General features: G+C 40.9%; 2 protein-coding genes across 2 annotated transcripts in view; one reads left to right on the top strand and one right to left on the bottom strand.

Moving 5' to 3' along the window:
- The window catches only part of cyfip1 (cytoplasmic FMR1 interacting protein 1), a 30,375-nt gene that overhangs the window by 4,099 nt on the left and 684 nt on the right, over window positions 1–25,592 (top strand). The window contains exons 2-30 of the mRNA XM_051376682.1: window positions 2,048–2,168; window positions 2,737–2,826; window positions 3,343–3,420; window positions 3,816–3,917; window positions 4,012–4,193; window positions 4,840–4,936; window positions 5,278–5,406; window positions 5,529–5,633; window positions 6,570–6,661; window positions 8,175–8,292; window positions 8,817–8,939; window positions 9,149–9,274; window positions 9,359–9,525; window positions 10,590–10,737; window positions 11,688–11,841; window positions 11,951–12,107; window positions 13,441–13,537; window positions 13,796–13,872; window positions 14,464–14,572; window positions 14,675–14,794; window positions 14,908–15,107; window positions 16,471–16,558; window positions 21,840–21,983; window positions 22,232–22,322; window positions 22,995–23,125; window positions 23,243–23,315; window positions 24,611–24,705; window positions 24,835–25,073; window positions 25,170–25,317. Coding sequence (XP_051232642.1) covers window positions 2,052–2,168; window positions 2,737–2,826; window positions 3,343–3,420; window positions 3,816–3,917; window positions 4,012–4,193; window positions 4,840–4,936; window positions 5,278–5,406; window positions 5,529–5,633; window positions 6,570–6,661; window positions 8,175–8,292; window positions 8,817–8,939; window positions 9,149–9,274; window positions 9,359–9,525; window positions 10,590–10,737; window positions 11,688–11,841; window positions 11,951–12,107; window positions 13,441–13,537; window positions 13,796–13,872; window positions 14,464–14,572; window positions 14,675–14,794; window positions 14,908–15,107; window positions 16,471–16,558; window positions 21,840–21,983; window positions 22,232–22,322; window positions 22,995–23,125; window positions 23,243–23,315; window positions 24,611–24,705; window positions 24,835–25,073; window positions 25,170–25,317 — 3,597 coding nt within the window. The 5' untranslated portion in view covers window positions 2,048–2,051. The remainder of the gene's footprint in view (window positions 1–2,047; window positions 2,169–2,736; window positions 2,827–3,342; window positions 3,421–3,815; window positions 3,918–4,011; window positions 4,194–4,839; window positions 4,937–5,277; window positions 5,407–5,528; window positions 5,634–6,569; window positions 6,662–8,174; window positions 8,293–8,816; window positions 8,940–9,148; window positions 9,275–9,358; window positions 9,526–10,589; window positions 10,738–11,687; window positions 11,842–11,950; window positions 12,108–13,440; window positions 13,538–13,795; window positions 13,873–14,463; window positions 14,573–14,674; window positions 14,795–14,907; window positions 15,108–16,470; window positions 16,559–21,839; window positions 21,984–22,231; window positions 22,323–22,994; window positions 23,126–23,242; window positions 23,316–24,610; window positions 24,706–24,834; window positions 25,074–25,169; window positions 25,318–25,592) is intronic.
- On the bottom strand, window positions 16,616–20,062 carry LOC127350268 (fibronectin type III domain-containing protein 9). Its single transcript, XM_051376709.1, has 2 exons — window positions 19,626–20,062; window positions 16,616–18,452 (listed from the first exon to the last, which is right to left on the bottom strand). Exon 2 carries the CDS (start codon window positions 18,364–18,366, stop codon window positions 17,728–17,730), a length of 639 nt encoding a protein of 212 aa, XP_051232669.1. The 5' UTR covers window positions 18,367–18,452; window positions 19,626–20,062; the 3' UTR covers window positions 16,616–17,727.

The raw sequence follows: 25,592 nt of genomic DNA on the forward strand, positions 1-25,592 counted from the left end.
TAAACTGTGTCACTGTCCAAACTTAGGAACTGACGTTTACACATTTATGAGGTGACATATAAGTTTGTCAGGGCTGTGATGATGCTTTCAGTCCATTAGCGTGTGAACTGAATTGAAAGCAAACTACCTATTTTAGTTTAAGTACTAATCAATGCCATATAAAGACTCATTTGACCCCCAGTAGACATTGTAGTGATTTTCATTAGTATTATACTGAAATGTTCTCAGAATTTTAAATATGTATTGATGAAGCTGGGATTGGCTTCACGCTACCATAACAACCGCCCAGCCAACATATTTTCTATGCCTCATTTCTGTAATCAAAGAGCAGCTGCCTTTTGTAATCTGATACCGCTGACGATGGTCACTGTGCACATGCTTTGTAGAAATCTTTGTGGACTGCAAGCCCGGGCTTGCGTTAGCCAGCCAGGTCCCCTGAATGATTTGCATAATGCCTGCATAATAAAAGTATTTAGATAAAAAAAGGAGCTCATAATGAGATCACAAGCCCTCTTCCAGTTTGCATCTGGTCCATGTTTGTTTTTAAATCCTTCCTGAAAACCTGAAATATGATTCTTCGATCCATATTCTAAGATTAATGTGTGTCTGCTACTCTACTGGATAGCAACATTTGAACATGTTGGCATTTTAACTTAAAAATATTGGGGGTAATTTTATTAGCATTCAGCAGCCATGTATCCCATGAGTCAGAGGGGTGGGTCTTTGGCTTCATATTTGCCATAACAATTTCCAAACTTTAAGTATCATAGCAACTGAAATTTTTACATCCCAGACATTAAGTAATCTGGCCACGGTGATTTCACGAGTAGACAGCGATCATTACAGTCACCAACATCTTCTAAGGGCTGATAAATACATAAAAGCTGCTGTGTGTGTTAGTGTGTGCTAAGTCAGCTTCCTGCAGCAGTCTTTTAATTGTACGGACCCTCTCCTCTTTGTGCTCTATGCTGTACTTCATCTACAGAGCAGGAGGTCAGTGACCTCCTCTGACCCTGGGCCTGTACACGCAGGGACTGCCAGGCTTTTGTGTTGGTGGTTCGTCGCTGTGGATTGTTTGGCTCGCTCACGATTCTGATTGCAATGGGTTTTTTGATTGTTCAGTGTCAGTGACGTCCGAAAGTCAGCAGTCAGCAGCAGCGTGAGAATGCAAACCAAAGCATACCACACCACTCACTAATACAGTACTAATCTGTTTGATTTCATGTTGCAGACTGCGTGCATTATGTTCTTGGTAGGTGTTGAGGAATGGGAGAATATGTAATAACTGCAGTGTCTGTATCTGCTGAATTTGAAACAGCACCATCATTGCTACCACCATTCAACATCACTGAATCACGTCCTCAATTTTAGAGTATTCAGGACATTGTGGGAAACCACTGTCTTTTATTGACTTTTATTAAACACGTGTCTGTACATGCACTAAGCCATGGCCAGATGGAGCAGGCATATGCAAAAAAAAGGTGGCAACATATACAGATAAATGATAAGCCAATGCCAGATAGATTAGGTCAGTTTGTTTTCAGCAGTGCAGGGGCCATGATTCAGCACTGACCTTGTTGGTTGTCACTGAAGCTGTTTGGGCAGGAGGCAGTGTGCAGCCTGTTCGCACAAAGAGGGGTACTCTGGTGCTCCTTTTGAGGGGAGTGTTAAGAGCCAAAGGTGCATTGTCTGCAGCTACATCAGCTTACTAATTAGTTGGGAATTGTGGGTTTTTAGTATGAAGTTTACTTTAGTTTTCCCAGCCCAGGCTCCGTTGTGCTGCTGCCTGCACGCTTTCCAGTGACTCCAGCATTTATCCTCCTCCAAAAAGGTTTCTCTCTTTTGCCTTCCACTGTGAATACTGTTGTCAAACCCAAACAATGTGTAACTTAAAAAAAGCATACTCCAGCCACATTGCAGTCTGGTCTTTCAGTCATTTGATTCTACTTGTGTGTGAAGGCTGCCTGCTTTATTATGTTTGATAAGACCTTTAGTTCTTGCTTTTCCAGACAAAAGTTGTAAACATGCTTCTTTTTGTCCTTTTCAGCAACATGGCGTCCACAGTGACTTTAGAGGATGCCCTCTCCAATGTGGACCTGCTGGAGGAGCTGCCGCTCCCGGACCAGCAGCCATGCATCGAGCCCCTCCCCTCCTCAGTCATGTTTCAGGTAGCTGCTGATGTCTTTTTTCCTGCACCTACAACCATAACTCTGACTTTCAGTTATAGTAGGGTAATTCAATATCACAGTGAATGGAAAAAAGGGAATAGAGTCTCTACCTACTACAACAATTACTAACTTTATGATATCAGTATTTACTGTAAAGGATGTAATATCAACACATATACAGTATAAAAAAAACCTTAAAAATCCCAAAGTACACCTTACAAAAAGGAGATTTAGAAAGGCTGTGAGAACTAACACAAAATGCCATTAACAAAATAGCAACACGGTCAATAAGATGCAATATCTACAGTGGAATTATATTGTTAGTTAGAACTTTTAGTTTTATTTCCATGCAAAATCTAGAAATGATGAAAGCAGAAATATAATATCATTTGGATAAGTCTATGTGGGTAGACCGCTTAAGTAACTTCACTTCATGGGGAACAGTACATATCTTACACATTGCTTTGCAGTATTTACTTGTAGCATGCGTACTAGCATTTTTGAATGTTATGTTTTTGCCTGTAACATGCCTGACATCAGTCAAACACAATTTCCCATCTTCCCCCAGCCCAACTTCAACACCAACTTTGAGGACCGAAATGCATTCGTCACCGGCATCGCCAGATACATTGAGCAGGCCACCGTCCACTCTAGCATGGTACAGTAGGAGGGTCACATCTCTGGGAAACCACTTATTAGGGCTTTCTTAGTGTCAGGCCTCTGTCACCTCGGTAATGGCTTGGTGGGAATAATAAATTCACCAGAATGGGGTCAGAGTCTTTCTGTGAACCGGATCTGGTAAGGGACTTGCCATGTCCCACCAGAGCATTTGGTATTGTCTAACAGGCAGCTCCTAGGATCCAGGCCCAGAAGCAAATGGCCTGGGGACAAACGGATGCTTTGGACCATCTCTTAACAGGAATAGTAGGGCTTTGTGTCTAATTAGTGAGGGATAATTGCTCGGGGTCTGAATCAAACAGCACTTTGTATCTCCCCCCCCTACTGGGAATAAATGACTTGGAAAAAAAGCAACAGTGCTGAATGGTCTAGTCCTTATGTGTGTTGTTTTGTATATTGATTTAGTTTGGAAAATATGAGCCAGTTAGTTTTAGTTTTAATGATCTGGTGATGTGCAGTTATCGATGTGACTGGTTGGTTTTGTTTGTTGAATCAGAATGAGATGTTGGAGGAGGGGCAAGAGTATGCCATCATGCTCTACACCTGGAGGAGCTGCTCACGTGCAATACCACAGGTAATCACTGTGCTTCTGCTAACATTGTGTGTTCTCATTATGTACTTAAATCATCATACGTATAGCTGGAATGGTCATTTTCCGATCAAAAATGAAAAATATTTCCGGGTTCCAGCTTCTAAATTTTGAGGATCTGCTACAATTAGTCTTATATGACTATACATTAAATATCTTTGGGTTTTAGACGGTTTTACAATTTGAATATGTCCTTTTCAGCTCTGGGAAATATAACAACTATATAACTATTATAACAACTTTGTTATAATGAAATAGTCAATCCAGAAACAAGTCTCCAGATTAATCAATAATGAAATTGTTAGTTACAGCCCTGATCTTCTATGATAATCTCTAAATGAGAAAAAGATTAATGAGGTTTTACTTTGTTTCTCTCTTAGGTGAAATGCAACGAACAGCCCAACAGAGTGGAGATCTATGAGAAGACAGTGGAGGTCCTGGAGCCGGAAGTCACCAAGCTGATGAATTTCATGTACTTCCAGGTAATTCACCAAGGGCTCTGTCAGACTGTATGCTAAATGTAGGCTGACCAAATTGCAAAGATCTAATAACTTCCCTCCTCTTTCTCTCTTCCAGCGTACAGCGATCGACCGCTTCTGTGGAGAAGTCCGGCGTCTGTGTCACACCGAGCGCAGGAAAGACTTTGTCTCCGAGGCGTACCTGCTAACCCTCGGGAAGTTCATCAACATGTTCGCTGTGCTGGACGAGCTGAAGAACATGAAATGCAGCGTCAAAAACGACCACTCTGCTTACAAACGGTAGTCAGGATCATTGAAAGTTATGCTGCATGCATTCACACACACCTTGATTATCACAACAGACACTAGGTGGCAGCATCACTCAGCAACCACAAACACCAGTCTCTTATGTTTTCTTTACTTCAGCTCTTGAACAGTATGTGCAGGGGCTCTGTCCCCAACCCTCTGTCCAACATTAATGTATCTAGTAACTTTTACCATTCTTTGTCTTATATCGATTTCTTTGGAACTACAGTTCTGATCATTTGGGGGATGTCAACAGGAAGTATAATGATGCTTTCTGTGGGTTAGCTGTGGCCGACAACCTCATTTTCAAAGCCTATATTTGTTTACACTTTGCCAAATTGGCACCATTAATGAATGCTGAATTAGCTACCAGCAGTTCCTGTTTGCAATGTGCCCATGGGTGTACAGACAGCGTTGATCAGTGGATCACTTTGATACTGAAGAAAAACCTAAAATGTGATGATTCTCTGGGCAAGTTCTGGAGTTATAAGGAGCTTCTTCTTTCTATGATTTGTGGTTTATTTGTGATGGATAAAGTATAAGTCACATTGGATCTAAAAATATGCACATCACCTGTTTAATGTCTGTTTTGGTGAGGATTTTTTAATTAAAACAAAATCATTTTCTTGCCTTCGCTCAGAGCTGCCCAGTTCCTCAGAAAAATGTCTGAGCCTTCATCCATCCAGGAGTCTCAGAATTTGTCTATGTTCCTGGCAAACCACAACAAAATCACTCAGGTTGGTCATTCAGCATTATTACTGAATAAATCATTTAAAAGGACAAGTTCTCAACAGCTGTGTTGCTTCTGTTCTGTCTGAAACATCTGCAGAAATATACAACAATTAATATGTTGGTTACCAAGCTATAAAATGTTATGGAATTGCACAAGGAATTGTAAAAGATAATGTTTTAAAAGTAAGTTAAAAGTGTTGTTGACAAGTCTTTGAGTGCTGAGGTGAATTAAGGTCAGGAAAACAGCGGGAATACTGAAATTAGGAAAGTGTCGTGAGTGAATTTTCTGCCTGACTAATAGCATTCTAATTTAACATTCAACCATCTATTCTGTACTGTCTGCTAGTCTTTGCAGCAGCAGTTGGAGGTGATTAATGGATACGAGGAGCTGCTGGCAGACATCGTCAACCTGTGTGTCGATTACTACGAGAACAAGATGTACCTCACTCCCAGTGAGAAACACATGCTGCTCAAAGTAAGTAAAGCACCTGCAAGTGTGGATTGGTTAACAATTGCCTCTGTGATCCCACTTATTGTAAACAATTTACTGGAGCATTGTTGACAGTAATGGACATCCTATAAATAACCACATTGTAGGTAATGGGCTTTGGCTTGTACCTCATGGATGGAAACAGCAGCAACATCTACAAACTAGATGCCAAGAAGAGAATTAACCTGACCAAGATCGACAAGTTTTTCAAGGTATGGAAGTGGGTACATGTGGTAAATATGGACCTATGAATATATTTTTGTCAAGGCATATTGTAATTCACCCCAAAACAGTACATTACAGTTACATTCCCCAGCTCACCCTAAACCAATAAGCTTTATTATTCATATTTTTTAAATGAAGTAACTTCCTAAAAAACAAGCTGTCATAATATAAATAATGAAACAATATAAAAGAAGGCAAAATGTAACTAGGCAGGTCAACGAGACCAAAAAAGACGAGAACAAAAAGGTAAAAGAAATTCAGCTCTGTATGAAATGTCCATGCTTCACTTTTTTATATTCATGCACAGAAGGCGGCAGACAGTTTCCAGGTAAATGGGATCTTTGATTATAATTGCTGTGGATTGTATGCATCTTTAGTAAGCCCAGGGTGTTCCTGATGTTTGGTGGCTATGAAGTGACAAACGACTCTATTGAATCATTCACCTCGACATAAAGTGTTGCTCATTATGTATGTACAGCCACTTATTGAGAAATCAGGCTTAACACAGCACATAATGTTCCTTCATAGTCATCTTCTACATTTTACGTAGAGAAAAATGAGAGAATAACCTTTAAATGCAAAAAATAATTAAAATATAAACTATGGCTGCAACCAACCATCATTTTTATTATCAGTTAATTGTTAGGTCAATAAAATGTTAAGAAATAAATATCAAATATCATAATGTTCAAAATAGACATCTTTCTGTTGATGAACTAATTGATTAATTGACTTATTATGTCAACTCTGATATACATTTTAATCTGATTTTACATTAGCCTAAATGCTCTGTTTGCTGCACACCATAATGTTTGTTTGTCTATTTTGTCCATTTTACCTTTTCAGTGAGTTATTTTGGTGCGGGCTTCCACTGTTTAATATGACATGAATAATGTAAATCTGTGTGTTCCTGGTGTTCACAGCAACTCCAGGTGGTCCCTCTGTTCGGTGACATGCAGATCGAGTTGTCCCGGTACATCAAGACCAGTGCTCACTTTGAAGAGAACAAATCCAGGTGAGAGGAAAACACACTTTTTTCTCTGATCAGGATGTGTCTGTGACAGATATATTATTTACCTAGTGAAACTGATGATTAAGAATGATATGAAATGTCATAAATGGAGAGTCAATTATCAGTTAACTGCTCTTCGGGTTAAGGTTGTTTTCCTGCTTCTTAAAAATACAACTTTTATAATTCCGGCCATTTTTATTCATCAATATGATTACATCATCGTATGTATTGATATGATAAAATAACCCAAATGATTATCTTGGATCTTGGTTATCATAATGTCTTATTGTCAGCAGATCCCCTATAAAGACCAAAACCAGCAGTGTTTTAGTTAATTTCTCAATAATTAATGACCTCCCTACCCTGTCAGTGGCTCTCTAAATCTTTAAAAACAGGTAACGCAGACATAGTTTTTAAATTTTTAATTTCCTAAAACAGCAGGACACTGCAACCACAGTTTGTTGGCCCACTTTGATCCTGACTGAAATGTATACCATGACATTTTTTTTAAAGGGTGAATTTGTTCTTAACCTACCTTTTTTATCTAGCACCATCATCAGGTTAAAATTTCAATTTGTTCAGTAATTACGATTATACATTCCCATCAGCCTCAGCTGTACTTTGTGTTAGTTAGAGACAATGGTAAACTTTACAGCATGTTAGCTTGTAGCTCATTGAAGGGTTGCGCTGTCTCACAGAACCTCTAGCATGGCTGTCGACTTCTTATTAACAAATATTACTCAAATTTAAGCAAAGAAGTAGAGCTTTTTACAGTGACAAAAAGATCCAGGCTGACCTAAGTTGGCCTGACTTAAAGTTCATTTTAAGAAATGATGCCGTTTTAGTTTTTGTGAGTTAATGTTGCTGTTTAAATATGCAGGATCCCTAAATATTTTTCAGAATGTGAGCATGGCGAGCAGAGTGAAGCTGTGCTCAGGAAGCCATTCATTTAAGGGAACGTGGGATCCTTTGGCATCTTATCAATACAATACTATTTAATAACCATTAAAGTTTCAGTTTTGACCCTCCGAGAGAGAAATAATTGCCAGACTTATTCTTTAAATATTGTGTTCCTAGTCTTTAAGGCCACATTACAGTTTGATACATTGATACTATTTCTGGCTGTGCTACCTCGGTTAATGCATCTACCTGCTCAGCCATCACATCCTCATAGAGGATCCTTTTGTATTGTGAGATGCATTTAAAAGATGCTCTGATATGATGGCATACTGTTGGCTGCCTGTGTCTTTTAATGTGATTGTAAGGTAAGTAACCAAATGAAAGTGTTTTTCTTATGTTAAGCCACTTTACACCTTTTAGAAATACGACTATATCAATGATGAGACTAAAACGAACAATTAATTTATCCTAAGTGTTGTTGCATAGCGGCATGTTAACCTCATGGTACTGTGTCTCGCTTTAACCATTAATCCCTGAGTGGTTTCTCTTCCTATCAGTGTTAGTATGTATTTATACATCCCTGTATTGCTCACTCTGCTTCTCTTTGACCCTATAGGTGGACCTGCACGTCTATATCCAGCAGCCCCCAGTACAACATATGTGAGCAGATGATTCAGATCCGTGAGGATCATATGCGCTTCATCTCAGAGCTGGCTCGCTATAGCAACAGTGAGGTTGGTATGGAACTCCGTAGAGCTTGAAGTGAGACATTCAGGTACGCCGCTGGTGGTCATCAGCGAGGTTTTAGATTGAAGAGTGGCATACTTTTACCTCAGGTACGAGTCCATTTAATACATCCAACACCTGGCAGTTTTCACAGACATGTAGGCCTTAAGAAGTCTCTCTTATGTGTGAGGAATATTTGTATTCCCAGCTGTGATGTAACAAGCTTTTCAGCAGATGTCTTGCCCCAGTGGATTTTCAAGAGTCACAATTTTGCGTCATTCAGATTGAAGTAGACTGACCTGTGGATCAGAACTACTGATGTACTGAGGGCAGCAATGTTGGGAAAGAGAAAGTCATTTTAATGATCACATCCTCTATGGTCTGATTTTTGGTCATTTTGCTTATATTTTTGGATTTGAACCTGGGCTGCTGTAGTTAGGACTCTGTACGAGCTCTACTGGTTTGCCTCTTCGTACCAATTTTTGCTAATTCTGGATCCTAATTGGATGTAATCAAATTTCTCTCCATGTAGGTGGTGACTGGATCAGGGCGTCAGGAAGCCCAAAAGACTGATGCTGAGTACAGGAAGCTGTTTGACTTGGCCCTGCAGGGCATGCAGCTGCTCTCCCAGTGGAGCGCTCACGTCATGGAAGTGGTGAGGAAGCACATATTGTACAGAAAGACATCCATGAAACAAATAATTTCTATTGAGATATAGTTGAAACTGTATGTATGAAGTTTTATTTCTTGTATCTGTCATAAAATAAATGATTGTACTGGTAGTGGCTCATTACTCCCCGATTGGTTTGCAGCTGATTTATATTTAGTTTTTTCTTTTTAAAAACAACCTCACTTTCCCCACAGTACTCCTGGAAACTGGTTCATCCAACTGACAAGTACTCCAACAAGGAGTGCCCTGACAATGCTGAGGAGTATGAGAGAGCCACCAGATACAACTACACGAGCGAGGAGAAGTTTGCTCTTGTGGAGGTCAGTTATGACTTCGTCACACACATTAAGTTTTTTTGATCTTCTAGTAGTCTTGCCACTGATTAAATGTTGTGCTTCTGGCAGGTGATGGCAATGATAAAGGGACTGCAGGTGCTGATGGGACGCATGGAGAGCGTTTTCAATCACGCCATCCGTCACACCATCTACTCGGCTCTGCAGGACTTTGCTCAAGTCACTCTGCGCGACCCGCTGCGACAGGCCATCAAGAAGAAGAAAAACGTCGTCCAGAGGTACGGGTCTCACAACAGCTAAAATGACTCAAGTAATCACATGTCCGCTGCAAAAACACAATACATATATCATTGTCATTGTGTAATAATATCACCCAAAAGTTATTATGTCTGAATTATTCAATGTTGGTACCTTCGAATGCAAACAAAAAACTTGATTTGAACTTGATTGAGCTATGACCAAGTGGGACTACTTGCCAAAGAACAAAATACAGGCAAATATGCCAAGACTTTGCAGAAGTGGCTTATTTTGCAAATCTATAACAAAAACATTTATTTCAGACATATTGAGCTTCCAAGTTGATACCTGAGACTTGCATTATGTAGCACACACCCAGTTTAAGAAGTGTTTTGGTTCCTCTGCAGCAGGCTGCTGTTTTCAGCGAAAAAAGCTCTAAAAAGCAACAATATCGGACAGATAAAGTTAGCGACAAGCGGGTGAACACAGTGGAGCATTTAGCAGCTAAAAAGTCCGATATTTCCCTTAAGGGCTGGTGGAGAGAAAAACAGAGCTAAAAAGAGAGTGAATATAGCCAATACGTTTGCCAGATCAGCTCAAAAGGTGATATGTCAACGTTGTGACTGCAGCTTGTTTCAGCAGCCCCCAAATGATTCAAATATTGTAATTTTTGCATGAAGTATCCTATGGAAGGCCATTGGCACACACATATAAAATCTGAACTTAAACATATTTCTGTTTTCATAACCATACATATTTCTATTGGAAGTATGTAATTTTGGATCTATTTTCCCTGCAGACGTCCCTGAATGCTCCAGTAAAATCCTGTGCAGCTGCTCCCTTAGAAATCTCACTAGTCTATAATAAATTGAACTCCACTGAGTTGCTAAGGCCCTCCAGCAAATTTCTCACAGCAAGAATATTTTCTGCGTATTTTATAGCATTCATAATTCAAAGGGGAAGCTGTATACAGCATTTTCAGTGTGTGTGTGTGTGTGTGTGTGTGTGTGTGTGTGTGTGTGTGAACTGTACTCATGCACAGACTCCCTAGCTAATGGTTGATGAGAAAATTCATTGCAGTTTTTGAATTATCCTCTCACTGCAGCGTCCTCCAGGCCATCCGGAAGACGGTGTGTGACTGGGAGACCGGCCGGGAGCCACACAACGACCCTGCCCTCCGAGGAGAAAAGGATCCCAAGGGTGGCTTTGATATCAAGGTCCCTCGCCGTGCAGTGGGGCCCTCCAGCACACAGGTCTCGCCTCTGCTCATAAATCCATTTTAACCACACTTCGCTTTAACTTTTCCCTCTCGTTATCCTTTTTCCCTACACCTCCAAGTTCTTACACACTGTGATCCAGGCTGCTGCAAGTCTACATTAATCAGCTTTATGAAGCTCACGCGCTGCCCCTGTAGCGCTTTAAGCTCAGGTCTGCAACATGTCATGTCACAGTTGAATTGCTCCTGGATAAGGGAGACAATATGAGCCGAGAAGATCACATAAACAAGCCTGTTCAGTATTCTGTAATTGTTCTCTCTTCACTTCATGTCTGAAGGACTGTTAATGAGCCTTACTTCTCATTAAAATCCAGACATTACAGAGCTGAATAGTAATCATCTGTGCAATTATGTATCACACATATTGTTATTTTTTAGTAGCGTCCTTTATGTTGCATAAACCATGCAGATTTATCCGCTTATAGCTCAGTTCCGAGAACTAATCTGTACAGGACTGTAAAGCTCAGCTAAACAATCACCTTCTGTGTTTACCTACCCAGGATCGAAAGATCCCAACTCTAGTGTTTGGAGTAGAAAATGACGGGGAATGAAAACAGCTCTAAGAAAATGTTGACCACTGAGGTGAACTCTATTATTGTGAGTTGTAAGCAAAAAGAAAATGTACTGCAGCCTCCCTGCTGATGTATGTCGGCTATGGTGCAAAGGCCAGAAAAAATCAGGAGGAAAGCTCTCATTCTAAGTAAATATTCTTTTTAATGAGATGCTCCTCTGTGACATGTCTGAGGCAGAAAGAAGAGCTTGTATTTGAGCCACCCACCTGTAATGAGATCAGGCTACTCGTATTTGAAGGACGTGTGGTGTGTGAGGTTGTTGTAGCTAGTCAAACCACCAGGGTGCTAACACTAATAAGATTTTTTTCAATTAATAATCTACTATGGCTTTTTTATGGCTTTTTTTTCTATGCAGCTCTACATGGTGAGGACTATGCTGGAGTCTCTCATTGCTGACAAAAGTGGCTCAAAGAAGACTCTGCGCAGCAGTCTGGAAGGCCCCACCATCCTGGACATTGAAAAGTTTCACCGCGAGTCATTCTTTTACACCCATCTGCTGAACTTCAGTGGTAAGAAGAACAAAACAGTTTGACCCTGTAGCTCTGGAGAGCCCTTTGTATGCTGTATAACTTCTATTAGATATAGACTCTCTAATAAAGTCTGTTTATTCCTATGCAGAGACCTTGCAGCAGTGTTGTGACCTTTCCCAGCTCTGGTTCAGGGAATTCTTCCTGGAGCTCACAATGGGCCGCAGGATCCAGTTCCCCATTGAGATGTCCATGCCATGGATCCTCACCGACCACATCCTGGAGACAAAGGAAGCATCCATGATGGAGTAAGGATAGCATGCACGATAGATGACAACAAAAGTTAAAACACGTCTACACAGGAGGATTTCAGCCACGTTTTTTAATTGTCCATCCCATGCACGTGTAACGGAACAGATACGCTTTTTTTTAATCAACGCGTTTTTTTACACAGGCAGTGTAACGACTCATGCAATACTGTATATGTGTAATGGGGCCCCGAAGCACGTTTCTTACACTTTAAGTCTATTTTTTTCATTTACGTCCCTAACTACAGTGACTCTGTTGGGCACTGAGCACTGTCAAAATGTGGGTGACCTACACTCAATACTGTGCCTGAAGGCATCCTTCATAGACGCAGATGGAGCAGTGAAGCTGCTGCTCTGGGCTGTGTGGACTGAGTGTTAGACATTTCTCCTCCCATTCCTACTTAATTTCCTCCGGTTATTTTTTAGTTGTTTCTTGCTTTCACTGCACAGTTGTCTAGATCAGCATGGGAATCATTCATCAAGCAGTGGAAAGCTAGATGGATGCATGGAGCATCTTCTGTAAGGAGGTTTCTGTCTTTTAACGTTTACAGAAGTCTGGAGAAACACAGAGGAACTATGGGTTTAAAGATACCACGAATGTCTACAAATGGCACCACTGATTTTTTTTCCTTTATGGAACAAACACATTCTCCATAGTGTATTTTTATGGTTGGAAGTATTAAGATGCCATACTGTGTTTGTCCTCTCAAAATCAAAGCACTCAATTTAGTTTGAAAAAGGCAGCGTTCTGGCTGTGTGAGATTATTAGTGGTGTGACTGGCCAAAGGCATTCGGCAACTTCAGTGGTTGTTTCTTCTTATCTTATGTTTTCAAAAAGCACCCTTGGTAAAATCCTAAAAAAATTGGGATTAACCGTAAATGTTTTAAATCTTTGCTGCGGGATTATGTTGATACGTGGCAGGTTTTATATAAGCCATTAAGCACATCATCTGGCATGAATCATAAGTGCTGTAATTCCTCAACTATACACCCAAAAATTGCTAAAAACAAAGTCTACATTTCAACCATATAAGAAGTGTATATTGATAGTAATGCTCGTCACATTTCCCTGAGCTTGTGTCTGAGCAGACTGCAATGAGTCATTAGGTCTGGATTTATCTGGTTTGACAGATATAAGGGTTCTTTTACTTTCTGCGCTTTTTCTATCCCGCTATATTTTCAGCACTATGTGAACCAATACAGAGGCATTGCTATTTCAGCTTTCAACCATCTTTTTAACAAGTCCCCATATTCCAATCTCTGCCTGTACTCTTGTTGTTGAATACGTAGTGTAACACTTTGGGATAAAACTCTTTGCTTTAATCCACTCCAGGTATGTTCTGTACCCCCTGGATTTGTACAACGACAGTGCACACTACGCCCTGACCAAATTCAAGAAGCAGTTCCTCTATGATGAAATAGAGGCTGAGGTAATTAAATATGTGTATGTGCTGGATGATTTGATGCGATAGAGACACACAGTGACAGCTTTCCATAAGAATGCCATATGTGCCTGTTGTATCACAAACAATTCCAAATTAGTTGTATGTCCTCCAGTGCAGTTTACTACATTATGTAAAAAAAAAAAAAACCTCACGTTGGATGAATTCAGTTGTTAAAGGTTTTGTCACAAATTGAAACGTGTATTCTGAAACATACGTTTGTTTGAACCTCTTTTGTTATTTCAGGTGAATTTGTGCTTTGATCAGTTTGTCTACAAGCTGGCTGATCAGATATTTGCCTACTACAAGATTCTAGCAGGAAGGTAGGTGAAATATCTCTGTGTCCTTTTTCATACTGTTCCATTAGTAAGGATGTGATGGGTTTACCTGTGCTGCAATGCAGTCATTCCAAGCTATGGGTATCTGTTCCTCCAGGGGCTATTTCAGCAGTTTCCATGGGTTACATATAAAGATTGTAAAGTAGCTCAAATAGATTGATGATTTGATTGAAATGTGTTTGTGTTCCCTTTCCTGACTCTCTTCACCGGTCACTGTCACAAATAAAGCAGAAATGCCAAAATATGGACAAACAGGTTGTTAGCTTAAAGTGATGCATAAAGTGTAGTAGGAATGCAAACTTTACCATATCGTCAATCCAATTGCATGAAAAAAATTGGCAATAGCATCCCCTTTTAAATGGTGTTGACATCCACTTATAATCAATTGAAATGACCACTCTTGGATAATGTCGGGTGGTGCTGATGAAGGGGTATTTGAGTTCATCAGATAGGGATGTTGGGGGTACATCAGACAAAAAAGGTTGGGAGCCCACTGTGTGAAATAGTTTAAAAACATGGAATCAGACTTTCATAAAAAACACCCTGTAACTTTCTCTATTCATTTAAATCCCTCAGTCTCCTGCTTGACAAACGTTTGAGAACCGACTGTAAGAACCAAGGGGCCAACATTCCCTGGCCGGCCTCCAACCGCTACGAGACACTTCTGAAGCAACGCCACGTCCAGGTATATACTCTACCAGTTATGCATTATGGCCACTCTGTACTGGCACCACCATTATATTGGCGTCATGCTGTGTCAGCCTTACTAACTGGTTGTAAATCTCAGCTTCTAGGCCGCTCCATTGATCTGAACAGGCTCATCACTCAGAGAGTTTCAGCTGCCCTTTACAAGTCTCTCGAGCTGGCCATCAATCGCTTTGAGAGTGAGGACCTCACCTCAATCATGGTATGTTCATTCTTTTTGGATTTCAACCTATGAGTATTTCTGTGTTTGCTGCTGTTATTGTCTACTATGTGTGTTGGCGTACAGTCATGGACTCTTTTTCTATTTGTTTAAAGGAACTTGAAGGTCTTCTGGACATCAACCGCATGACACACAAGCTCCTCAGTAAGTTCTTGACTCTGGACAGCATGGACGCCATGTTCCGCGAGGCCAACCACAACGTGTCGGCCCCCTACGGCCGGATAACACTGCACGTCTTCTGGGAGCTCAATTATGACTTCTTGCCCAACTACTGCTACAACGGCTCCACCAACAGGTGTGTTAGTTTGGGTGACTGTGTGAGTCAACATTGACTGTTGTTGTCAACACTGCGGCTGTCCTTTTATAGAGTTAGCATGCTCATGGCAGATTGCTTAGTTAATTAACTCTAATGTGTTTAAAAGAGATATAGTACAAAGTCACCAAACCAAATATTTTTCAATACATCTTTACCTAACAGCATGCTGCCATCATGATTAATGCTGGAGGAAGCTATATCACCAGTTACATAATACACAAGTGGAACACTGTCCGAGCTTGGTTAAAAATTAAATATAAAATATGGTTGCATCAGGTGCAGCAAGGCTGGATTACAAAGTGGGCAACTACCCCAGGCCCTGAACATTGATATGATAATGACATTGACTATTCATTAGTAATTGATTAATCGCTTTTAGTGAAATATCAGAACATAGTGAAAAATGCTGATCACAACTTCCTGAAGCCCCAGCTGACATAAATTACTTGCGCTGTCAGACATTGAGTTCAGTATCAAAGAACATGAAGAATACCAGCAGATATTTACATTTTAGAAGATGGAACTGTTTAATTTTTTTGCATTTTTCAAAATCAAAATGACTTTTTAGTTTTCTGTCCATCAACTCAGCGACTGACTAATCATTTCAGCTCTAGAGTTCTTGCTGGTTGATGTGTAGGGGGATAATGAAGCTACTGAGTATAGTGAGGGTCAACAAATACTGGCCCAGGGCCCCTATCATAGGTTAATCTGGGTAAGTAGCAAATGTAATGCAGACTTCAACACTCAAAACTCTCTCTCTGCCTTAAGTTTGAACATTTTTATGAGGTAATGTAAAACTTTCCTTGTTTTGGCCCTGATGTTATTAAAAGATCCGCAACCCTGCAACAAAGTACTAGACCACAGTAGAAAAGCAACCACATAAAGCTCCCAATTAGATACACTATATACATGTATTTGCTTATATGCTGTTCATATGGAATCAGATTCTAAATGCAGCTGACTGTTCCTGCACTATACAGGAACCCAGCAAGAGGGAAACCTTATAATCTGCGGATGAAAAGGAGGCACTCTCAGTGGGGGTCTTTTGAATTAAGCAGCAACAGCCTCCATATAGCCTGCAACAAACACATGTTTTTAACTTGTTTGGCTGTTGTATAAGCCACAAATGTGATTTATTCAGTGTTTGATTTGTATGTATTTTATTCTTGTTGTTTGCTCACGATCAATCTGTTTCTGCAACACAATACTGGTGCATGGTTATCTACAGCTCTGTGTGTGTGTGTCTCTGACTGTGTGTCTGTGTGTACCTCCTGCCATCTCTAATCATGTGCATTATGTTGAAAGTGGTACATGTTTGATGAAACCCTATTTGTTTGCTCAGGTTTGTGCGCACCGTCCTACCCTTCTCTCAGGAGTTCCAGAGGGACAAGCCGCCCAACGCTCAGCCCCAGTACTTGTACGGGTCAAAGGTCAGTACATATGTCTTTATCATCAGCCACAGAGACTGTGGGGTCCTCTCACTTCCATCAGTGGAGGGTATTTTTATTGATTTCTGCCAGGACTCAAAGGGTTGTGTATGACCTCTCATGAGTCAATATGTTGAAGCCAAACATTCAATACATGTTAATATCTGTAGATTACAAGTGGAAAAGCATCATTATGGGAAATGATATGTTAGATATCTTAAAACATGTACAAGGTAAATGGAAAAAAATTAGATGTTTGTATACAACAAATTACAAGAACACAGTGGAACAAATTATATTGACCAGATAAATACATTTTTTTGTTGCATTTGCAAAACATTTATCACTGAAAGCTTTGGAGCAGCACGGTCATATTTAATTTCAAATGGTTCCTGTGAGAACATTTTTATATCTCCTAAACACAAACGGGATTTTACAGGGCAAGGGAGATATCATGAAGGAAAAAAAAATAGTGTTCTCGATTTACATATTTTTGGCGTCAAGCTCTCTGTTTTTCGCTCTCAGGTCACCTGCTGATAACGAGATAACGATGATGTAGCCTGATATGCATGAAATCAGATATATGACTGTCTGTCATAAATCAAAACCAATTACATTGTGTTAAATTGTTTTCCAGTCCTATTGGACACATTTAATTCAGAGAACTGTTCCAAAAGAGCATAGTGTTGTCTGACTGTCTGTTATAATTAAACCAAATTAGGCTGCATGATTCTAAGTGCTTTTGCAGCAGCCACTGAACAGTTTCCTACCGATAGCTGAGCCAGAGAGCACTGGAAAATATCGAAACTGTTAATCACCATGACTAAATAGGTAAAGTCACTGCTCACTGCTGTGCAGAAGAAAGAGAGAGGGCTATAGGTTGTATGGCATGTATTTCACACTGATAATGAAGTGTGTGGGTTGGGATTAGAGATGTTTCAATAAAAAAACGTTTCTTCCCGATACTGATTATGATACCTGAACTTTGCGTATTGGCCCATATATGTGTGTTAAAATTACTAAACTGAAATTGTTAAATCGAGAGCACAAATTCAATTTCTTTTCCTTTTTCATCTTGATGCTTTCCGTACTCCGTAGGATTTCATCAGTAATTAATAATACTTGGTTCAGTCCGGGCAGAACGATGCTTTGATGACCTCAATCCAATTGATTCATACTGGCTCTGTACCAGAAAGCTTAGCGAGCGTCCTCAGCTCGTGGTCCTGGGTAATTATGTGGCCAGTGGTCTGTGCTGAGAGAAGGGAGCGTTGTATGATGGTGGCATGTTTGGCGCTGTCCTCGCTGCCGCTTCTGGGAGTGTAGAGGCGTCCGGATCCAGACATGTCTTGGCAGGTCGAGTTAGTCACCACATGGCAGCTGTCTGCGGCCTGACTGGGGATGGAGCAGATGGTGTGGAGACACCCCCACAACAGGATCCCGGCGATGACCAGCAGCAAGATGCAGCAGGTCAGCCAGACGCCCATGGCGAGCTCCCAGCCAGCTCTGTCGTGACCTTCACTGTTGTCGCTCAGAGTGCTGAACACCTGGCACTGGTCCCGCACCGGATTGGCTGCCTGACACGTCACACACAAGAAGTAGGCGGTCTGGGGGAGGAGGTTGGCCAGGTGTGTGCTGGTCTGACTGACGGGGATGCGTTCCTCGTGCATGAAACTCTTCCGCTTGTAGCCCATCAGGAGGCTGTTCCAGTTCGGGTCGTACATGACGCTGTAGAAGGTGTCCAGGCAGCTGGGGGACGACGGCCAGTTCACTCTGGCTGAGGTGGTGGAGATGTTGTAGACCACAATCCCCATGGTGCAAGGCCGTTTCTGTAGTCTGTCCGTCTGCTTGTAGAGCCAAGTTGATATGAATGAAATTTTTCCTCAGTTATTACAGTCAACTGGAAAAGAGAGATAACATAAACAGGAATTCAGATTACGTTAATAGAATGCTATAATGTCCCACCAATTTCAGATTTTTGTGCTTCTCACCAGGGAGCTTATATAATGAGCATCCGTCATTAACAAGCTACTTTGATAACAGCACCTTTTCTGTTGTAATTGCAAAAAAATCTGATTCCTGACACACTTATGGCCATATGATATGAACACAGTGTAATTATATCCCTCTTATAAATTGCACTCCTGGTGTATAGTGTTCAGCATAATTCATGAAAAATGTCATGGCCATCCACCCATCCCACACACACATCACATAAAGCATAAAAAGTGAAAGGTTGGAAGAACAATATCCGATAATGAGCATTGTATGAAGGATTATCTGGAAGTGCAGTGGTGGGAGGGAGGTGAGTGTATGCACAGATGTTCAGCAAATTATATAATGCAGAATGATTTGTTAAGAGACTCATCTGTGCTGTTAAGTCACCTGTTACAGGACAGGTGACGATCTGACAACCTTGAGCAGTTCAGGTTGTAATAGTACGGTCGGTGGCTTTAGCTTTGATTTGAGCATTATTCGTAAAATTCATTGAAGCTAGAATACAAAATAATAACATGCTCTTGACCAAACACTGATATCAGGTGGTGGTAATAGAAGCATTTCAGGCGTTAATATTGCCCAAAATGGAAGGAAAGCACAATTCTCAGAAAATGATTTTTTATTTACATGGAACCAAATTAAATTGAGTGTGAAATAATTTACTGTAAGTGTTCACTGTGCCTCTCTATGTTTGAACTAATGCAGCGAGGGTGTGGTGCTCCTTGAGAGCATTCATAAGGCACATTCATAGTACGTGTTCTAGTTATGCTATTTTTTCTCAATACTCTAAATAAGCCATCATAAAAATGCCTAAAACAGACACAGAATTGTAGTTTTTAGGTCATTTACAATTGCCGTCAGCCTGACGAGCTTCCATCTGACTTTTATAGTACAAATCACTGGAGATGCTTCAGTTTTTTTACCTATACAATTAAGCAAATTCATCCGTTCACATGTTTTTCTGTTGCATCAGCTGTAACCAATAGCAACAAAACATACTTGTCTATATGGTAACGAGCCATGTTCAGATCATTAGTGGCCATCCATTCAAAGCATGAGAGAAGGGAAGACTTACCAGAGAAACACTGCGAGCACGTGTTGAACATAGCAATCTGTCGTGCCTGAGGTGTTGTTTCAGATAGACTATCCTGTGGTCCTGCTATTCAGACATTTTAGCATCTATTCCACTGTCATCGCATCAAGAGCTCTGACGCCGGGGGTTGCTGTGTAGGTTTACAACCTCAGGAGTGGACCCGAGATCGGTGCGTCCTTATCTCTGCTGCTGCCACACAAGTGGGAGTGCTGCTGGATTAGAGCAGCAGCAGCTTCAACTAGCTGCCGACAGGGGAGAGAGAGGGAATGAAATCTCTTGCAGTTTATGTTAGAAAAGAGCGCACTGTGTAGAAACACTACAATATCCAAATGTCATTGTATGTCATTTTTTCTTATGGTTGTAAATGTTGCTGCTCTGATATTGTTTTCTGTTCCCATGTTCCCCTGCTAGTTTATGTACAGAAAATCATAGTGATATCAATCATTCATTTCCCCTTCACCAGCATGTTGGTCCATGCTCTGTTATCTTGAAAATCATGTGGCAGGGGTTAGGGAAGGGGAGCTGAAATTGTTGTTCAGTTGGGCAATCCATCTGTCCAAATGTTTTTTTTTTTTCTGGAGTAAAGTCTCTCAACAACTTCTGGCCAGATTGTCATGTAATTTACTGTGGATATTCACAGTCCCCAGAGGATGAGTCCAAATGTTGCTAGTGATCCCCTGACGCTGGTGTATTTTCACTTGCACACAAAAATTATTAAAATCAAACAGGCAGATTGCTGTGAAATGGATCCTTTGCATGAGCTTTCCACTAGCGCCACCTTCTGGCTAAAATCTGAACTTTGCAAACAAAGTGCCTCATAATCCAACAGGCAGGTTGCCATTAAATTTATGGTGATTTGTTTTTGATGATCTCGTGTTGGACATTTTTAGCATTGTGACTGTAGGGACAGAAATATCGGTCGGCCCACCACTGTGGTCCAGCATCAAATTGGGAAATTGGGTACTGACATTCATGGTCTCCAGAGGATGATTTCTGATGATCCCCTGCTTTTTCATACATGCCACGACCAAATCAAAATTGTAATTTGTCCAATACTTTGGTTTATAACCAAATGCCTGCAAAATGAATGACATCCCCAACATTTAGTACGTTAGTATGCTAACATTTTGTATTCTAACATTTAGCATGCTTACATTTGCTAACATTTGCTAGCCCCTCGAGGTCCCCTCCATGAGCCCAGCCACCTCTATCGTGAGCAGGGCCCAGCTGTCAGTCATGCCGTGAAGCCTCCTTTTAATAGCGTCAACTAACAAATTAAAACTAAACTTATCAGAAAGGGACTTTAAAATACATCGGTGTCATTGAAGAACTACCTTCAATGATAGAAAACATCTTTGGGAAAAAAAACTGTTTGACGTGTACATTGATTTTTTTTTATTTGGCCCATGTCCCATTTGCTAACATGGAGGCAGCAGGCTTGATGACCTATACTGCAGTCAGCCACCAGAGGGCGATCAAGATATTTTGACTTCACTTTTGGGGAGGTGTCATGTTGTCCAACCTCACAGAGCTGCTAACCTAGCTCTGGGTATCTTGTTATTCATTGTCCCATGTAGGACAGTCTTTACAGTTGCACCCCCACTACTGGTAGAAATCCCCAAATTGTCTGGATGATATACGTCCTCTCTGAATGCTTCATGTGTTGTGGGGTGTTATGAACATTGCAGCCACTGAAGGGGGGCTAACAGGCATTATGTTTTTCTAAAACATTCATTGTTTGAAGTTGTGGTAAATGATAAGTCCTCTCTGCATGTTAGCTTCACAGCAGCAACTTTGGCAACAGTTTGCAAACCCACAATGTTCCATTACTTGCTGTGTCTTTGTTTCCACTTTACAATGGTGTTTGTCATGGTATTGGATTTCTCCATAAACTGCTGATGTGCCCTTGGATGATGATGTGTTGGAAGTGTCCATAGTGACAAGGTGACTCAGCCTTTCTATAGCCACAAATACACCCACAGGAGACAAATGTACCTTCAGGACACATTTCTTAATGGTGGAGATGATACGAGTTAGCAGTGGCTTTAACAGAAATAAATAACCTAAACACGATTGATCTTTCAAATATTCATCCTCACTCACTGATGCCTGATAAACACATACAATGTTCATGTAAGTGCTGGAGCTCTATGTTTAACTGTTCCTCATCATCACTTGTTTTTCCTCTGAATACAGACCTTGAACCTAGCGTACAGCAGCATATTTGGCGCCTACAGGAACTTTGTGGGTCCCCCGCACATCAAGGTCATGTGCAGGCTTCTGGGTTACCAGGGCATCGCTGTGGTGATGGAGGAGCTGCTGAAGGTCGTCAAAAGCCTGGTGAGTAGCACATATTTAACATCAAGGGTGTGTGGGAGTCATAATTCCTTTGCTGATGCTTCCTGCTGTTACAGAGCGGACTGCGATGGGTTGAAAGAGGTTGCTTTTCTTTGTTTGTCATGAATGAGATTGATATCGTCATATACCAAATAAACAACAAAAAAGGGACTCGTTGTTTGTGTCCTTCATTCTTTTAATATTTTAACTGTGAATGTGCTGCTGCGTTACGCTCTGCTTCTGTTGTTCAGCTTCAGGGCACCATAATGCAGTATGTGAAGACCCTGATGGAGGTGATGCCCAAGATCTGCCGACTTCCCCGCCACGAGTACGGTTCCCCAGGTAACTGACCATGTAGTCGACTTGTTGTGAGAACTGATCAATGGCCCAATCAATTGACCCAAAGAAAAACTCATGGGAGCATGCATTACAAACAAACCTGTACAATACGCACAAGTGCATTTGGAGAAATTGGTAAACATTAATTTTAATCTTAAGCAAATTAAAATGATCCTATTCTACATCTGCTAACTGCACTAATATGGACTTCTGCATTGTTACTTCACATTCATTTTGATTCCACAAAAATCTTTTATTTATAGAAACTGAAAAACAGTTGAATGCTAAGAATCAGGATGTAACTCTAGTTAAAAGAACAAAGCTGCGCAGATACTAAGTTATTATAAAGTTTTAATTTAAGCTTTCAAATGTGAGATGAACTAGTCACATTGTTATTAAAATGAACTTGGATCAGAACACTTGCTTCAGTAAATAACCTGGCATCAAAGAAAACGAAGTAACAGAATAAATACCAAGGTTTTTGCACTTTTTTGCAGGTTTTGTTCAAATTATTTATTTATATTTCATATAAATGCACAAGATGACTGAAAACTCACTCTGAGTGCCCTCATTTTACAGAGAACTGTATACTTTTTAGCCGTGCAAACTGCGGGAAGCCTTCGTACTGGATAAAGTTTGCCTTCTGCTGTGATGGACGGAATTTTTTTTTTCCAGGTATCCTGGAATTCTTTCACCATCAGCTGAAGGACATTGTTGAGTACGCCGAACTCAAGACGGTGTGTTTCCAGAACCTGAGGGAAGTGGGCAATGCCATGCTGTTCTGTCTGCTGAGCGAGCAGAGTCTGGTACGGATCTTAGTTGAGATTATTTAATTTCACATATTCAGGATGGAATTTAAATGTATTTTTAAATCTTTATATTTACCTGTCGGTGTTATGACTGTTACTGCTTCTTTCTTCCAGTCACAGGAAGAAGTCTGTGATTTACTGCACGCTGCACCTTTTCAGAACATCCTTCCAAGAGTCCACGTCAAAGGTAAATGCATGAGAAACGTTTGGCTGAACTAGTTCCTACAGTAGCTGTTTCGGATGGCCATGCTCAGCACAGAGTGAGATGCTGGCAGTCATTTAGAGAAGTGAAACACGATAATCTTTTAAATCTTTTAAGCCATCCATAGTGTTTCACTCATTTATATGCAGCCAGAATGACAGAAATAAATAGTGTGACGTGAAAAAAGAGAACAAGAGGAAGAGTTTCAACCCCAGCTGGCCCATCGCACCATACAGTGGCTGCAATGTCTGCTTGCGCCCAGTTCTGATGTCGGTAAGGTGTGGGATGTGTTTTTGTTTTTGAAGTCCAAGGCTGTGACCAAAATCACTCCCTATTTACTATATAGGTCACCATATTTATTACTGTCCACCATTTCATTTTAGAGAGTGAGTGTGTGTGTGTGTGTGTGACATTCATGCTCCATGTAGTGCCCTCAAAAATCCACATAATGGAAGATATAAAGAAATTCCCATGACATACACATACCTTCTGCTAACAATCTGCACAAAAAACACAAAATAAGTATTTGTAAATCAGGAAGTCTCAATTTACTGCTCACTGTTGAGTAAACTACTGATCAGTTACGAATTAACCTCTAGGGGCAAAGGCCAGTGTTTCAGGGCTTCCGGTGTAGCCAGAATATGAATGAAAATAAATTTAGATTGCATTTCGGCCAATGTGTTTTGCCTCTTTTGCTCTCGACATGGACTGTTTGCCTTCATGCAACAAAAGCACACTCAAATCTGTGTGCCTTGCCTACAGATTCTGCCTTCATATGCAGATATCGATTTATAGAGATTAAATATTCATTGTCTATTATAAAGGGAGTATTGAATGGGCAAGGGATTTCAGACATAGCCCAAAATCAGTAATGCGTCAGTGACACTTTCTGACTTCCATACCCTGTCTGTGGCTCTTCGACCCAAGCCCATTGGTTTCTGCTAAAGATGTGTTAGAAACAGGTCACAAAATATGGCTGCAAAGTGTGAATAACTTCCTTAAACTGCATTTGTTGGGGGCCGTTTACAGAGTGGATTACTACAAATTCAAATTCTGTAATTCAGTGTGTGCAGTTGATTCAGAGTAAACCACAGTGCATGTCAAGTAGTGCAACAGCTCATTGTGTGGTTTTGGACAACAGAAGAGCTCTATGGCACAAAGTAATTAACTATATCAGGGTTCAGATACACAGATAATACTTTGTTGATTGTTGACAACAAGAAAAATAAAGAATATCACTAGACCTTTGCTATTATGCTTTTCTTTTCATCACTGTGCAGAAGGGGAACGCCTTGATGCCAAGATGAAGCGCTTGGAAGCCAAATACACAGCACTGCATATGGTTCCACTGATAGAGCGCCTTGGCACCCCACAGGTACAGCCAGTCCAGTAGTTACTGTGTTCACTGAATCAGAATCAGCTTTGTTACAAGTGAAAGACATTGACCAAATAATCTGAATATCACAGCCCTTTGTGTGACTAGAATTCTTCACCTGTCTTTCAGCAAATTGCCATTGCTCGTGAAGGCGACCTCCTGACCAAAGAGAGGCTGTGCTGCGGTTTGTCCATGTTCGAGGTCATCCTCACACGCGTGCGAGGCTTCCTGGATGACCCCATCTGGCGCGGGCCGTTGCCCAGCAACGGCGTCATGCACGTGGACGAGTGTGTGGAGTTCCACCGTCTCTGGAGTGCCATGCAGTTTGTGTACTGCATCCCTGTGGGAGCCCATGAGTTCACAGTGGAGTGAGTGCAGCAGTATACACATCTGCACCACATCCTCTCACCACATGTGATTTTTTTTAAAGCGCTGGACTCACACACCCCATTACTGTTTTCCAGGCAGTGCTTCGGAGACGGCCTTCACTGGGCTGGCTGCATGATCATCGCCCTCCTGGGACAGCACAGACGCTTCGACATCCTCGACTTCAGCTACCACCTTCTCAAGGTGCAGAAGCACGACGGCAAGGACGAGGTCATCAAGAGTGTGGTGAGTTGGAGAGATAAGGATTAGTAATAATGTCATATACAATACAATGACATGACATATAATATATTTCAAACTCTGCGCAAAAATGTGAATACATTCCCCCGAAAACACCAAATTCCATATAGGACCCTGACCAGTCCCAGACAGGAAACTTGGTTTACTTTTTCTGTACAAAATGTACCGATTCTTTATCAAAACATGACTAAATGAGCAAATTAAGCAGGAAAATATGTCTTCAATCACAAGATACTCAATAGTGTGTTCACATTTTCTGC

This window comes from Dicentrarchus labrax, unplaced genomic scaffold (genome assembly GCF_905237075.1).
Source record: "Dicentrarchus labrax unplaced genomic scaffold, dlabrax2021, whole genome shotgun sequence".
In the NCBI taxonomy this organism is placed as follows: Eukaryota; Metazoa; Chordata; class Actinopteri; family Moronidae; genus Dicentrarchus; species Dicentrarchus labrax.

Bases quoted from the DNA above. Each gene is read 5' to 3' on its own strand.
- LOC127350268 (XM_051376709.1), bottom strand. From the start codon at position 18,366: ATGGGGATTGTGGTCTACAACATCTCCACCACCTCAGCCAGAGTGAAC.